We start from the raw sequence: 15,906 nt of genomic DNA, 5'->3' as shown, positions 1-15,906 counted from the left end.
ATTGTGGGGCTGAGGGGCTGAGGTTCTTTCCCCTGGTCATCTTTCACCAACTGTAAGGTTTTTTTTCTCTTTTTTTTAAAGTTTGTTTTGTTTTGGGAGGGTTATATATCTAAGTGCTTATGGAAGTCACCAACATGAAGGGAGGTTGGGGAAGTCCTGGGTCAAGGCTTTATTTCTCTAAGCCTTTTAATGCTGTGTTATTTGGAATTAAGTTTTATAGGCTGACATGACAAAGTCATGCCTTCACTTTTAATCATCAGAGGAAATATGTGTCTCTCATGAATGGTGGGCAGTTCTGATTGAAAAGCAATACCCCCAGAGCCACATAGTACCTGAAATAGGACAGAACTGGAGGCTGAGGGTCCTCTTTACTGCCTTATTTCTATACTTAACTTACATATGATTGAAGATTTATCATCTTTCAATAACCTCTTTTGAAGATTTATTATGTAAAATTTGTAAGTAGAATGTATATGAAGGGCAGGGTGCTTCTTTCAAAGGGAGTTCCCGTTTTTATAATGTGACTTTGTCATCTGCCCTTATTGTTTCTGGGTGGCTTCTCCCTGCTTTTCCATTAGCAGGACACGTTAGGAGAAACCCGGGTGTAGGTGTGGTGCTGGCCCCAATGCAGAGCTCAGCACCTTGCTCAAAAGGAGCCCCTCTAAGCAGCAGCCATTGTGGAGAGACTCTGGCTCTAGTAAGCAACTCATCACACTGTAATTTTAAACTCAGGAATCACCATATACTTAGCTTTCTATAACATTTTATATTTGTAGTGGCAAATAATGGCTGTGTCCACATGTGTTCAAAATGGTCTTTCAGAGGCTAAAGTGTAAAAGCTTGGGTGCTTTTATCTTGAGGGTTTGCAGTAGGTTTTCTATCTTGTTGACCAAGTCACAATTGCTTTCCTGGCCAGAGAAGATGCCTTCAGACTTATAAAGTAGAATAAGTGGGATACGATCAGTGAGGAAAATGTAAAGGGACATCAGATCAGTACCGCAAAGGTCAGTGAGTGACCTTACAGTGATTATGTTGGGTATGCTATGGAGGAGTTTCTGTACAAGTGGTTGGATTGGAATATTAAACCTGTGGAAGTCTTCAAAATATACAGGAAAGCTTTTTCTTAAATGCCTTCTTCCACACTGCCCCCAAAACCCTCAGAGAATTTCCCATAATTTGCAGATAAGCCTATAACCTGCAGAGCCCTTGATTTAGTGATGACAACTGCCCTTCAGAGATTAAACCAGCCTCATTTCAGAAATTTGCTCTGCTGATAGACACTGGAATGTCAGAGAAAGGAATCTGGTTAACATATTTCCACTAAACAGTAGTTAACAAATATAAATTCTCCCTTCAACTTTTTAATGTAGTCCTCATTTCTCCCTGTAGCGTCCACTTGAAAGACATCAAACATTTATTGAGTACTTCAGGGTGCTACAGAGTGTGAGGAGACAGAGCATACATCATCTCATAGCCCTCAGACTATGCCTGTGAGCAGTTTATCCCAGGATTAAGAAAAGGACTCTTCCACTTGGGATAAACTGGCATGCATCTTTTAGTTAGTGGGCTAGAGCTACACGATCCCTCCATTTTCTTTTTTGCCTGGGCTGCTTGGTAGCTCACACCAAAGTTTTGTGCTCTAACTTTCCTAGACTTAGATTTCTTTATGTACTGCCTCCTGGACTTCTGCCATCTTGACTTTTGTCTGTTTATTCTGTGTTGAAGTTTTGGTCTCATTTGTTTTCATTGTAGACCATTTCAATTTGCTTTCTTACCAAATAGGGGGGGCAAAAAAATAAAAAATACACACACACACACACACACACACACACATACACAGTTTTTCTTCAGTCCTATGGACAAAACTGAATGTCAGGGGATTCAAGTGTGTTTCCTAAAGTCACTCAAGAAAGAAGTGGTTGAGCTGGTATTTGAACCCAACTTGAGATTCCATGCTGCCTGTGTACTATTGTGTCTGTTCATTGTTTTTCCCCTGACTGAAAAGCATGACATGTGCTGTGAGAAAGATGGGGGTTTCTTTTTTTTTTTTTTTCTGAATTCCTGACCTGGAGCAATCAGCCCGCCTCGGCCTCCCAGAGTGCTAGGATTACAGGCATGAGCCACCGCGCCCAGCCCTAGATGGGGGTTTCTTAATGATGACCAGAGAGCTATACTAATTTTAACCCAGAATCTTTATTCTATATGATGATTCATTTTCTCCTGTTGTAATTGTGTTACAGTAATCTTGAGGTAAAGGTAGTCAGAAGAACATAGAAAAAAGAAGGCAATGAATTTGAAAATTTGCTTTCAGTAAACATGAACATATAAAGCCCTATGGGCAAAATTTTAGTTCTTTATTTTCAGTTCCATGAATTGTCATTTCCCAAGTATACCAATAGCCGCTTTTCTCTACAGAAGCCCATGTAGAAATAAAAATTATACCTCCTTGGCAATAAAATGCCTAGATTATATAGTATTTGAGAAGAAATAAGATTGAACAGTATCTGGTTTAGGCTCTGTGAGACATGGTAGCAGTGCTCATTTCTCCAGGGGACCCCATCTGTGGCCTCCCTGGGGAAAAAGACTTAATATTATCATGTGGATTAGATAATGAGTCCTCAGCCCAGAGGACCTTCGGAAACTTCTTTAATTCATAGTGAACTTTGCTTGAAGGTCTGGAAACTGTAATTATCTAAACCAGGTGTCCTCAAACTACAGCCTGTGGGTTACATGCGGGCCACTTAGCACATTTATCTGACCCTCTGGGTGTTTTTGCTGCCAGCTGCCTGTCCTGCTTAGCAGCCGACTTGTCCCGGGCCCACAGTGCACACTTTCCAATGGTCTGAGGGACAGTGAACTGGCCCCCTGTTTAAAAAGTTTGAGGACCCCTGGTCTAAACTAAGTATATTTCTGTTTGACTTCTTTCTCAGAATTTGCCTGAATTATTTCATTATAAGGAAGTAAAAAAAAATGCCTAATAATGTATTTCTTTTTTAGCCAATGTCTTAATATCATTTACATTTTCTGTGTGAATGGCACCAAAGGGTTGGCTGCTTGTTTGGGAAGGTCTGAAGGTTTCAGTACCTAAAGCATGTTCATTTTGGTGGGGCATTTTAGGAGACAACCACATTCACCTATATTTGTGAAAACTGACTTTAGGGGTTATTCCAGTTGGATCAACAGAGGAACAGACCATGTAGAGTAAAGATAAGTGCTAGTGTCTCACAACATACAAGTATTCTTTTCCAGTGACCGATGGTCTTTCTCTCAGATCCTCTCTGAAAGAGCTGCTAGGTGATTCCGGAAGGTTGCATTCTTTTACACATTTGTTTAAGAACAAAACTTCGCCTCATAGACAAGCAAGAGCTTTGACGTGACAAAGCTGGCTATTCAGCTGTAGCTTCTTATGTTTGTGTAACCCCCACATTTAGATTTGTCTTTGTACAATCTTGGAGCAGATCCCTGAGAGGCAGCGAAGATAGAAAAAGGAGAAAATGATTTGCATTTCTTTTGACTACAGTTTAAATTTGTTTATTGACTTAACTCACAGACTAGCAACAGGTCTCCATGCTGAGGGGCATAGCTCTCTGGCAAGGCTGTGATGTCTTTGGTGGGGAGCTCCAGTGACACTTTGGCTTTGGCTCTTCTCCCAGATGATCGAGACGAGATGTCCTGGCTTCCAGACTCTGGTTTCTGTCACGTGAACAGCACAAACTTCCTAACTCGAAAACCCTGTTATGTTGGCTTTAGAGATTTAGACCCTGAACCTGTGGTTAAAGTATTGAGTCATGACACAGAACAGTTGTTGCCAGCTTTTCAGGGTGAAGACCTGGAGGTCTCCTTCTCTGCTCTGTACATACAGGGGTGTGGGCAGTGATTCTGGCAGGAGTCTGCAACTTTGGGCTTGGAGAAAGACGGTTAATTATGGGCTGGTTGAGGCCTGGTCTGGCTTGAGGGTATGTGTGGACTTCACTTGGGTTCCTTTCTCCCTTATCTAAGGAGGAAGTGGAGAAGAAAGGGGTCAGTTCTGGCTTCCACTGTGCACACCCTGCCCACACTGATGCAGAGCAGACACAGCAGTAGAAAGTGTTTTCAGGATGTTGGTGGCTTTTTTGAATATTTGGATTTTGGTTTCCCTGGATGGTGTATACTCTCATTGTTTTCCTCTTGTATCAGAAAAGTTACTGAGAGAACTGCTGCGTGAATTTCCAGGAGCCATTCCAAGAAGAACCCTATTAGAACATCCTTTTGGGACCAAGTGTATAGGAAGGCTATCCCTCCACTGGACACACTGGGAAACGCCCTTTCCGTTTCCTAGTGGAGAGGATGTTGAAACTTGCGAAGAAAACACAATTCCCTTGCAAATGTTTCTCCTACAACCTTTAGACTGTATCCCATGATTTTTTAAAGCTCCAAATAGTATTTGGCATGTAGTGTACTTGGGAAATGAAACCAGACATGAGGAATGTGAGAGGGGAGTAAGATGGCCAAGGAGAGAAGCAAAGCAATTTTTTTTCCTTTCACATTTTTCCTGATAAGAGGATTTGGGTTAATGTTATCATGTTGTTGCAACCCAAATTACATGCTCAGGCTTTTTGGAAAACTGCAAAATGTAAGGTAAACTGCAGTTCTGAAAACAATGGGTATGGCAACCTTTCTCTTTAAAGTTGCCCCTGTGGCATAAGTTACTTTTCTTGTCCCTCTTTTTATGTCTGTGACATACTCTATTGTTTCAGAAATGCAAGACCATTTGTAGTACCGAAACAATGACTGTATTAGTGTTGAGATTATATCTGGAGAATTCCATGTCAAACACCATCCATCTTGATTAAAATAATACGAATGGGGAACGATAAATATGGTCCCCACTGCACTTTGCAAGTATATGCAAAAACTCAGATTTTAATCAAGTTGGTGGTTAGTAGGAACTCATGGCCCTCCCTCCCTCCAGCTTATCTGGGCTACTGTTTCCCCTGTGACCACTCTGGTTAGAGGAAAACCATGGTAACTTAGCCAACAATTGGGTCCCTCAGTCTGGACAGCCATCTTATATATGTGCAGTAGAAGTCTCTGATGAACCAATTATAATGGTGTAAATATCAGTGCAAATCTATCTTGTTATCGCAACCTTCAAATTTCCCCCATATATTAGATACTGATTGTGTCTTGCTTGGTGCAAAACAAATTTTACATATCATATATATTGTGATGTGGTATTATCAAAGGAAAAGTGTTAGGGAGGGTTTTCTTGTGGACTGTAAGTTGTTCTCCAATGTTTTATCATAATTAACATCATGTACATTCCCTAAAATTTGGCTTCATTTTTTGACTGTTGCCACATGGAGAGTCTGGCTTGTTTTGTTAAAGAGCAGTACAAATGACTCTGACTTTGAGCAAGGCCACAGATGGATTGAATTTCTTATTCTTTGCTAAGCAAAATGCACCTGCTCCAGAATCTTAAGAAGTTTTTTAATTGCTTCCTTGTGCATGGCATAGCAATAGTCATCTGTAATGTTACAGATGGATTGCAGTTTGGATGTCCCAGAAGTGACTTCTTCCTCTGCAACAATGCCAGAAGCTGAGATTAGAAGATGTGTTCTGGTTCAGGGCCCAGCTATTATGGTGGAATTAGTCCCTCAGGCTGATCTGATTAAAAAGGGGCTAAGATGTGCAAATATAGGCCCTGGGTTTCAGGAATTGCACATTTGCTCTTCACTGGAGAGAAGAAGGACCAACTCCCCTGTCCTCTAAATGTCCCCACTGGTCTGTGACATCCTCGAGTGGCAGTTCGGGTTTTCTTTATCTTTGTTTCTAGCACCTAACATCGTGTTGGCATATTAGGAGGCTCAGATAATAACCAAGTAAATGAATACTTTCTTGGGCAAAGTGTCCACTGAATGTAAGGAATTGGGGAAATGTCTCAAAAATTTTATCAATGGGTCAATTTCCAATGTTGCTTACTTAGGTATAAGTTAAAAGAGCAAGTACCAGCTAGTTTGGACAAAAATTCCTTGCTCTAGGAAAAGTGCAAACACCCTGAAAACAAAATCCTTTGGTGAGGCTACTGCAGCATCAAAACGCTTTATGAGTGGCTAAGGAGGACTTGGAGATCCAATTGACTTCAAATGTTTTGTTGATTGTGCAAAACAGATCCACAGACAACTGTGGGAAGAACACCCAGTCACACGTCTCTGAAATTCAGAGGTGGGACCATCTGTTCACTTAGGCATTTATGCTTTGGCATTCAACAAACATTTGTTGAGAATACACTGTGTGCCAGGGACTGAGTAAAACTGAGTCCCTGCCTTCAGGGTCTCACAGTCTTGTGAGGGAAACAGACATATATTTGGGAGGGGAAAAAAAGGCTCTCAATTACATTCATGGTGCTAGGGGGGTGGAAAGAGATGTGTGACCATCCCTGGGAAACTTTAAGCCCATAAAGCAGCAGTGTTTGACAGGAGTCCTGAATGGTGAGTGGAAGAGGGCCAGGTGAAGAAGGCAAACACCCGAGGCTGAGGGCACTGTAGATATGTGGGCTGGAAGTAGGGTGGCTGCTGTCGAAGGCCAACGACTGCACGTACACACGTGTGCGGGGCATGGGTTGTATAGCATTCAGGGTGTTGGGAGACAAGGGCTGGAAAATAAAGTTGGGTAGAGCCCTCCCTCCAGTGTGTAGGCCCTCAGCCCTGGGCCTGTCTGTTCCAGCTTCTTCTTTCCTAGCACTTCTGTGACTCCTTGGACTACAGCTACACCAGTCTTCCCTCCTGACTCAACAATGTGCCTTTCCCACCCACCCCAGTCTTCTGAACATACACCTCCTCTACCGGGGATGCTCTCCCCTCACACTTTGCTGGTGGGAGCTGGTCCTATTTTATCCTTCAGGTCTTAGTTTAAATGCCTCCTCCAGGAGAGGTTCTTCCTGATCACACTGTCAAAAGTTGCTGCCCCCTCTCGCCACTACCAACACCACCACCATTTTCCTTCACTTTCGTCTTCGCATCCTTAGTAACACTAATCCAAATCAGTAGTTATGTTTTAGTTTACTTGACTTTTTTCCTGCATTCCCCAAAGCACATACGCTCCCTAGGGTTCCTTCTCTCATTTTCATCTGTCTTCCCATAGTGCCTAGCACAGTGTTTGGCATACAAATGGTATCTAAAAAACATTTGACTTAATAGATTAAATGGATGAATATGATGAACTGGGGCAGCCATTGGTGACCTGCAACCCAAGGGCCCATGTAGGCATGCCACCTGTTTTTATGGTCTATGGGCTAAGAATGGTTTGCATATCTTAAATGGTTGAAAACAAAATAAAAGAATATTTAGTGACACGAGAAGTTAGTTAAATGACATTCACATTTTGCTGTCCGCAGTCAAGTTTTATTAGAACACAGGCACACCCATGTTTGCTGATATCTGTGGCTGCTTTCATGGTAAAAATGGCAGGGTTGAGCACTTGTGACGGAGGCCTAATGGCCCGCAAAACCTTAAAATATTTACTGTCTGGCCCCAAGGTTTGCTAAACCCTGGGCTGGGGAATTGAGGGGCAGAGAGAAGAGTTAAGAGTGTTGTAGTCATTCAGATGAGAGGGAGTGGAGGCTGACTAGGGTCATGGCGTTGAGGTTGCAGAGGGTGGGCTGGATTCCAGCTGCACTGAGCTGGCAGGTTCCTTACCTGCAGCACGTTTCTCTGCCCTGCCTCTAACCAGTTAGGCTTCTCCTCATGAACATCTTTACCCTCACCAGCAGACCAAGTCTCCTTCAAACTTCTTTCTTCCTGATTGCCCCTCCCACCTGTGACAGTCTCACCTGCAAAGTGGGGACAATGGAATGAAGTGACAGGTGTGAATGTGGGTGTTGAATACTACACATAGGCGGTTGTTGGGTTGCTCATCAATTGAGTGCTAGGGAGGTTAAGAGGGCCAGTGTTTCTCAGGGGTCCAGTGGAATGATTCCTTTTGCTTCTTGTTTTGGTCTGCATAGAGGAGACTAGCCTCTGAGCAGGGAGCTCCAAATATGTGGAAAAAATGATTATTTGTTGGAAATCTCAAAAATATGCCATCATCTATAGTTTAAGGATGGGTTTAATCAGGGACCTTGTATTTGGGGTTCCACAGAGGAGCCACCATAAAAACTTGGCCTTTGGGGTTCACTGAGGCTTTCAAATACAAATTGCCTCTCAAAGGCAATATTTTGGTCCTTATTAAAATGATTTTAATTAGTTTCTTAAATGTAATAGGCTCTGTATCTCATTACCCATCTTAGAAACTAGCCAAGACCTTCATATTCTTTTCTTTATAGAACTGTTGGCATTTTCTTCTTAAGACTTGAAAAATGCTTTGGGCTGATTTTTAGATCTTAACATTACCCCACACCCCCACACTCCCACCTCTTCTCAGTACAGCTAAAATGTAATATAACTTGGGTCTAAGTGAAACAACTTGCAAAAGGAAAGCTACTGCTTTCTTTGTTCATTTCCCAAATACTTTGGTTATACTCCTATTTGCAAAGCACTAAGTGACACATGTTGTGGGCACTTTTTGTCCTGGAGTTGACTCTTCCATGAGGGAAGAAAGACCCAGACCTAGACTTACTTTAACCATTAGCTTTACATCATGGGGGTAACAGACAACCAAGAGAGCCAGACTATATCCAGTTGGGAGGGTTAGCAAGACTGCTGGAAGAGAAGGTTGGAAGTGAACTTGAAGGCCGGGCACGGGCCATACAACCCTCCGTGAGCTGGCATTTGCCTATATTAGCCTACTTTATTTTCTTGCCCTCATTTCCCAGTAGCCTGAACACTGCCTTCCTACCCCTGTACACACACACACACACACGCATGTGCGTGCGGGTGCACGCACGCACACACACACACACACACACAAACACACACAGAGGCATACAGACCTTGGCAGTAGTCCCTAAATAATCTTTCTTCAGTTTACTGATGATAGGATATGTAGGACACTGGCCTGGCTTCTAAGTGGGATCTCGTTTCTGCCCCGAGGACACACACTGGAGATGAGCATTAACTATTCTAATGAGTTAAATCTTAACTCCCCTGTCCTAGCGTACAGCAGTGCTATTGCTGCCCACCAGTGCTGGGTGCAAGAATTGAGATTAAGTCATTAGAGATACTTTCATACCAATTTGATATTGCTGAGGCATTTGTACTGTATTTTACAAAAATATCAGTTTATAACAGATTGGAGGGAAAACACCGAGTTCCTCACTGTAGATAGTTTGAGAAGCTGGTTATAGTTGATCACTATAACTTGGATATTTTTGATAGGAACATTTTTGCATATTTATTTCCCCTTCTAATACAAGCAGATAATCATATAAATGTTTCTTTAAAAATATCTCATTTTATTAATTGTGAAAGTAGCACGTCTTCATTGTGACAACTTGGGAAGTGCAGAATAATTTGTTCAGATAAACAAAAAAGGTTATCTATACATGTGCCACAGAGCTAACTACTGTTCACATTTTGGTGCATTTCTCTTGTCCTTTTTTTTCTGCTCATATATGAATTTTTTCTTACAAAAATGGGACACATGTACCTAATCTTTATTTTTATATATCCTAAGTATTTGCGTGTCCTTAAATATTCTTTTGCAAAGGGCTGCTTGTTGCTATGTCATCTAGTTGTGCCATGATTTACCTTTTTTGTTTAGCTCTCCATTACTAACACTTATTTTATGCTCTCGTTTATTTGCTATTATAAATAATGCTTTGAGAATTTCTGTGAAAACATCTTTAATAGTATCACCGAATATTTCTTTAGCATGTATTTTCAGAAGTAGAAGTACTAGGTCAAAATGTGTGACTATTTCCAGGCTTTGATAAATTGCCCTTCAGAAACATTCAACTGAATTTCAGCTACCATCAGCCATGGATGTGGCTCACTGCACAGGATTGGTATTACCAGGGTGGGAGGATGTTGAGAGACAAAGATATGGACAGGAAGGAATGAGTGGTCCACTCAAGTGGAAGATGAGAGAAGTGCAAGATGCTTATGGGGCATGGAAAATGGCCTGTTGAGTAAAGTATGGTATATTCCTAAGGCAGTAGAAAAGACAGAAAAGTTGGGCTAAAATCCAGTTCGACAGAGCACTGAAAGCCAATTTAGAATGGTACTGGGGAGCCATTGGCAGATTTTCAGCTGGGAGATGAGAGCCCCAGGGCTTTGCCTTTGCTTGCACTGTTCCTTTTCCTAAATGTCCAGTTTTCCATATTCTGTCAAAATTCTACTTCTTCATCAGGGACCATCCCCAGAGTCTCTTCTGGGTACTTCCTGCTCGGTTTACACAGCACTTACTGGTATGATGTGCCATATTACCTTTGTTATAACTATTTGATGTGCTACTGTCTCCCACTATATGAGTTTCTAGTGAGTGACTCATTCATTTCCATATCCTTAGGTATCTACTGTCATGCTTGGTGCATAGTAGGCATTAATATGCATTTGCCAAAGAAATCTCAAATACTGCCTATGTCTCAGTCTGATCTTGCACATGTACACCCTAGCTGGGAGATGCATGCTTCAACAGAATAAGATATTGGTTGTCTGGGCTTAGTCTGCATTTCAGAGTCAGTTAGAATATTATAATAGGGTTCCATAATGGACACTCTGCTCTTAACCTCTCCCTTCACTTCCCAGAGACTTCCAGTTGTGACTTTTAGAGACCACTCTCAGTTCAAGTGAGCGGAGGGCTTGATTCTAGAATTGTTTGCAAATCATAGTTGTTTATGAGAGCTTTTACCTAAGTTTATGTCATAGTATTAATGACAAAAATTGAGAAATTGGTGACATATTTTGGAATTGGGTTCTCTGATTTGAAAGATGCCTTAAGTTGCTGGGTTGGGTTTTACTTTTAAAACTTCAGAACAAAAACAGAGTTCAAAGAAGACATCCATTTCCTTACTATCCAGAAGTAACCATTGTTAAATGTTGACAACACTTGTTCCTAGCCTCTCTTCTGTGTTTATACTTTTATTTTTAAGTGTATAAACAATACATCCACACGCTTGTTCCTTCCACCTTCCTTGCCGGATATGTATTTCTACTCCTCTACCCATCTACCTCTTAAAGGGCCAATTTTCATCCCACCTCTTTTTTTTCCCCTTTTAACCTAATTTCTTTTTAAAATTTGAAAGCCTACAAAAGTTATACATGGATACATGTTCATTTTTTTTTAAATAGCATGAAAAGAACATTCCTTTTCTTGACTTTTTCCAATCCTATTCCTCTCTCAGAATTCAGAATTTTCTTTTTATCTTTCCAGACCTTTTGCTGGAAACAAATTTTTTTTAAATAATTAGTTTTTTGTATAAGATTGTTTTTAAAAGACACACTGGTGTGATGCTTTGTGAAAAGGAATAATACATCTACCTGCTATTTTTATTTTAAGCTACTGTTAATACTTTCTTGCATGGTCTCCTCTACTCGTTCGGGTTGATCTGTTCCTTCTCTGGAATGTAACAAAAATACTTTCTTCTGTATATTCATAAATACATACATTCATTAAAACATGTAATCTTGTAACATGTGGTATATATTGTATAGTATCTTGAACATATTCCTATATCTACATACACAGGTGCCTTGTTCTTTTTAATGAGTATATAATATTCTATTGCGTGAATATCTATATATGTATGTATATAATTTAACCATTTCCTTACTGGTGAACTTTTTCATCTTTTCTGTTTGAAAATCTTGGATCCTTCTAGCTCATGTTAAGCTCCTCTTGCTTTGTTATGAATTTAAATTATTCAACACAGTCAACACTCATAGAATGCCTCCTTCCTTCCCAGCACTGTGAGGGTACTGGGACCACAAAATGCTTAGTGCACAGCCCCTGCCCCTCCCATTGAGTTATCATGGTCTAACAGGAAGACACACTCATAGAGAACTTAGAACATGGCACATGTTGGATTGGGTATATATGCTTTAGCATATATGCTATTCACTCCACTTGGGGAAAGTAAAGAAGGGGAAATTAGAATCAGAGGAGGAGGAGGAGGAGCAAGAGATCTTCCCTAGTGGCAAGAGAGGATTGTTCTTACAGGGAGAATAACAAGAACAAAATAGGTTGGCAGGAAAGGGAATGTGAGGTACAAAAATGGCCAGTAGCTCAGTATAAGGGAGAATGTTGGGCGGGGTAGTGGCTAGAGTTGTACTGTTTACTTAGCAGATGGTCGTAGGAAACATTCAACAAATGAATGGAATCTGCCCAGTTGGACTTCAAACCCATTTGATTTTGTCGTCTCTGTGCCCTGCAGGGTGTACACGTTGTTGTCAGCACAGGGGGCTCTTTCTTGAAGTAGTCTGACCTCTTAAAAAAAATCTGTCCATTCTTGCACTCCTAACCCTGCCATGTCCTCTTTTTCCAGAGTTTAGTCATATCAGGAAATAGAACAGATTCAGCCATGGCCCCAAGGAAGAGAGGTGGACGGGGTATTTCGTTCATCTTCTGCTGTTTCCGAAACAATGATCACCCAGAAATCACGTATCGGCTGCGAAACGATAGCAACTTTGCACTTCAGACCATGGAACCAGCATTGCCCATGCCCCCTGTGGAGGAGCTGGACGTCATGTTCAGTGAACTGGTGGTGAGTCTGCGATTTCTGTCCTGGCATTGGTAGGGAGCCGGGGAGGGAGAAGAGGAGAGGATGTGGATGGGTCTGTTTGGTTTGCCTAGACTTTCTTTTTAATGAAACAGCCTACATCCATCCTTTTTGCCTGCACTCTTCCTGCCAGCCATGAACCTGTGGAAGAGGAAGAGTTCAAAGAGGGTAGCATTACTCATCGAAGTGCTTTGCCTGGTGCTTTAAGTGGGTAGAGAAATTTAGACATTCAGTTCTTCAAATATGTGGCAGTACTGTATCCTAAGTTGCCCTTCGTAATTTGCCCCACCCAACCTCAGTCTATACGTGCATGCATAAATAATTCCTTCATCTACTTCACACCTTCTGGGATTCCCTGATGCTCCCTGACTCCCACACCCAATGTATGGTATTAATGTGTTTTTAAAACTTAGTCATACTTCCATCTTGTTCTTGATCCTTTGGTGAGAGACATTATTACTTAAGTACAATATCATTATTAGCCTAATGATAGGATTAGAATAATAACTGTTGTGGGAATCTTTTTATAGATACTATCATATTTTAGAATTCACTGTACTGAAATAAGGGATGTATCTACTGTAGGACCCATTCATCTAGAGATGTAAGTGCACCCTTCAATTTAGCTTTTCAAACATCTTTGAAGTGATATTTCTTGCCATCCTTTGTTTCAGAGGATATTATGACATAGTTCAAAGGGCACTGGCACAGAAATTAGGACAATCCTGGTTCAAATTACCACTCTGACTTTATCTGCATGAGTATGGAAAAATCATGTTATTTTTCTGAGCCTGTTTTCTGGAGAATGGAGCAAAAAAATAATACCTCCTTCTAGGTTTGTTGTGATTGATGAGAACAGTACACAGTGGGAGTGGTCCAATGGCTGGCCTTAATAAATGTTACATGAGTGTTGTATCCTTCCTTGATCTCTGCTGGAGTTTGTCATGGAGTTAGTTCTAATCAGGGCATTTATCTTGTTCAACAAATACTAGAGAGTGCCATTGTTTTGCGGGTCAAGAGAGTAATGTAGGTTGTGTCACTGCCCTCCAGGGGTAATATCTGAACTGCCTGTGTCACCCCAGCTCTTATAGACTAGAATTTATTGATAAAGCAGAAAGGTGAGCTAGTTATATTAAGCTGATGTCTGCATACTGGTCTCCTGAGTGGAGTAATGGTCTATTACCAACTGGAGTTGGTTGGGAAAGAGAGATGACTCTTGGCAGCATGTTTATACTTTATGATGGTAAATATTTACAGTGTTTAAGGAATCTTTCCCCTCTCTCATCTCCACTGCATGAAGAACTCTGTTCTAGGTATTAAAGAGGAGATTCAAAACAGAAAGCTGAACCTGTCTCTAAAGGTCTGACAGTTCAGTATCAAAATGGGATCCATAATGAAGAAGGAATAAGGCCACCAGAAGAATAGGCACAAAACACCGGTGTATGCACTGTGTGTGTATGTGTTGCAGGGTAGCACCGGGTGATGAGGATGGTGGTCCCCCAGAATACTTTCTGGGGGACATGAGCTGTCAGCAGGAAGTAGAGATAAGAAATGGAGGGGATCTCAGTCATGGCCATCTCGGTCATCTCAAGTTAGTTTATGCTTTGATAGCAAAATCTCAGTGGCTATAACAGCAGAGCTTATGCTTGCTAGTGCTGCAAGTCCACTGTGGGTCAGCTGTGGTTCTGCTCCTTCCCATCTTCTGTCCAGTACCCAGGCCTGATGGAAGAAGAAAGACAGCTCTGGTGAGCTGCTCAGGGCTCCAAGCTTATGCTTGGAAATAACACAGCTCACTTGTGCCCACACTGCGTTGGCCAGCACAGATCACGTGGCCACACTTGAGTCCACAGGGTGAGGAGGTGTCACCCTTTGGTAGGGACTGGCACCACAAACCAAACCTGAGGTCACTGGGGTGGGAAGTGGGCACATTGTTCTTTTCCAGAGAGGGGCAGTGAATCATCTTACCATGATGGCAGCCAAAAAGGGCAGTAATGATGCATTTACAGGCTGGGCTGTATTTCCCACTTAAAGTGTTTTAAAACTGAAAGGCAACCCAGGGAGATAGGTGATAACTGAAGACCTCCTGGGTGGGAGTGGAGCTGGTGGGTAGAGCATTCCACATCCACAGTCCTTTCAGTGACATTCTGTCGGCCTTCCGAAATGGGCCCTGAGCAGGAGCCTGTGCAGTGGCAGCTCCATGTACATCTTGAAGACAGCTCATTGTTCTGTATTCATAAGGGAGAAAATTCCACTCTCTGCTTTATTGATGTCTCTATTCTGTGTGAAAATTGCCTACAGCTGTTATTTGTTAACAAGCCAATGCCAAACCAGAACTTTAAGCCGAAACCATCGGAAAACAAATTATCTTGAGGTTTGTATCTGTCCTGGTGAGTGACGGATGGCTTTTTGTCTACTCTTGACTTCAGGGACTTAGACCACAAATCCATCCAGTTGCCAGGGGTGGAGTGAGAGGTGGGCTCCCAGCCACTGGAAACCTCTGCCCTGGGTTCTCTGGAGGAGCTGCAGAAGCAGTTCTGACTCTGTCCACGTACAGGAGAGGGAGGCCACATGTGGGGGTGGAGAGCACCTGGGCTGTGGAGTCAGGCAGCTTTTCCAGGTACCAGGTCTGTAGCTAGGGAAACTTCCTTTAAGATGGTTTCTGTTTGAATTTGAGTTTTTTTCCTTGCCTACAAAATGGGGATAATACTGTCTCTTTGATAGGGTTCATGTGGAGATTAAAGAAGGTAACTTCTTTAAAAAGGCTGGGACCTAATTAATAAGTGCACTCCAAATCTTAGCACAGTGAGAGGGATGGGAAATAATTTGAATGTTTTGACTGAAGACTCTAAGCAAATAACCTGGGTTTTTCCTTTTCTTGAAAGCTAATCTGCTTGCTGTGAGCAAGCCAACATGAGCCCTAGCTTGCGGGCCATCTTACCTCTGTATCTGTCGGAAAGCATCTCATCAGAGCTGGTTGTTGTTAAGCTAAGTTTCCATTGCTTGGTCCGATGAGTCACTCGTTTGACATTTTTAAGAGTGATACCAAATAGGTTTCCTTCAGAATTGCTACTGCAGCCATATTATCTCATAAATAAAGCAAGCCTCGATAGGAGGTCAGCCGTGCGAATCTGTAAAGAAGGTGGGCAGCAGGGAGTAGCTCATTCTCTAGCAGCCTTCCTGCCACAGGCTAGGGAATCAGAATTATTCCAGTTTCAGGACATTATGGTTTCTGGATGTCCCAGTCTCATATCCTGCCTAACTTTTTTTTTTTA

At 41.9% G+C, this 15,906-nt stretch overlaps 1 protein-coding gene across 5 annotated transcripts in view; it reads left to right on the top strand.

Moving 5' to 3' along the window:
* The window catches only part of DAAM1 (dishevelled associated activator of morphogenesis 1), a 166,944-nt gene that overhangs the window by 54,162 nt on the left and 96,876 nt on the right, over positions 1-15,906 (top strand). For all 5 annotated transcript variants that reach the window (XM_012785657.3, XM_012785654.3, XM_012785655.3 and 2 more), the window contains exon 2: positions 12,401-12,619. In XM_012785657.3, coding sequence (XP_012641111.1) covers positions 12,437-12,619 — 183 coding nt within the window. In that variant the 5' untranslated portion in view covers positions 12,401-12,436. The remainder of the gene's footprint in view (positions 1-12,400; positions 12,620-15,906) is intronic.

This window comes from Microcebus murinus, chromosome 6 (assembly GCF_040939455.1).
Source record: "Microcebus murinus isolate Inina chromosome 6, M.murinus_Inina_mat1.0, whole genome shotgun sequence".
Lineage (NCBI taxonomy): Eukaryota > Metazoa > Chordata > Mammalia > Primates > Cheirogaleidae > Microcebus > Microcebus murinus.
This window is presented reverse-complemented; position numbering and strand designations above follow the sequence as displayed.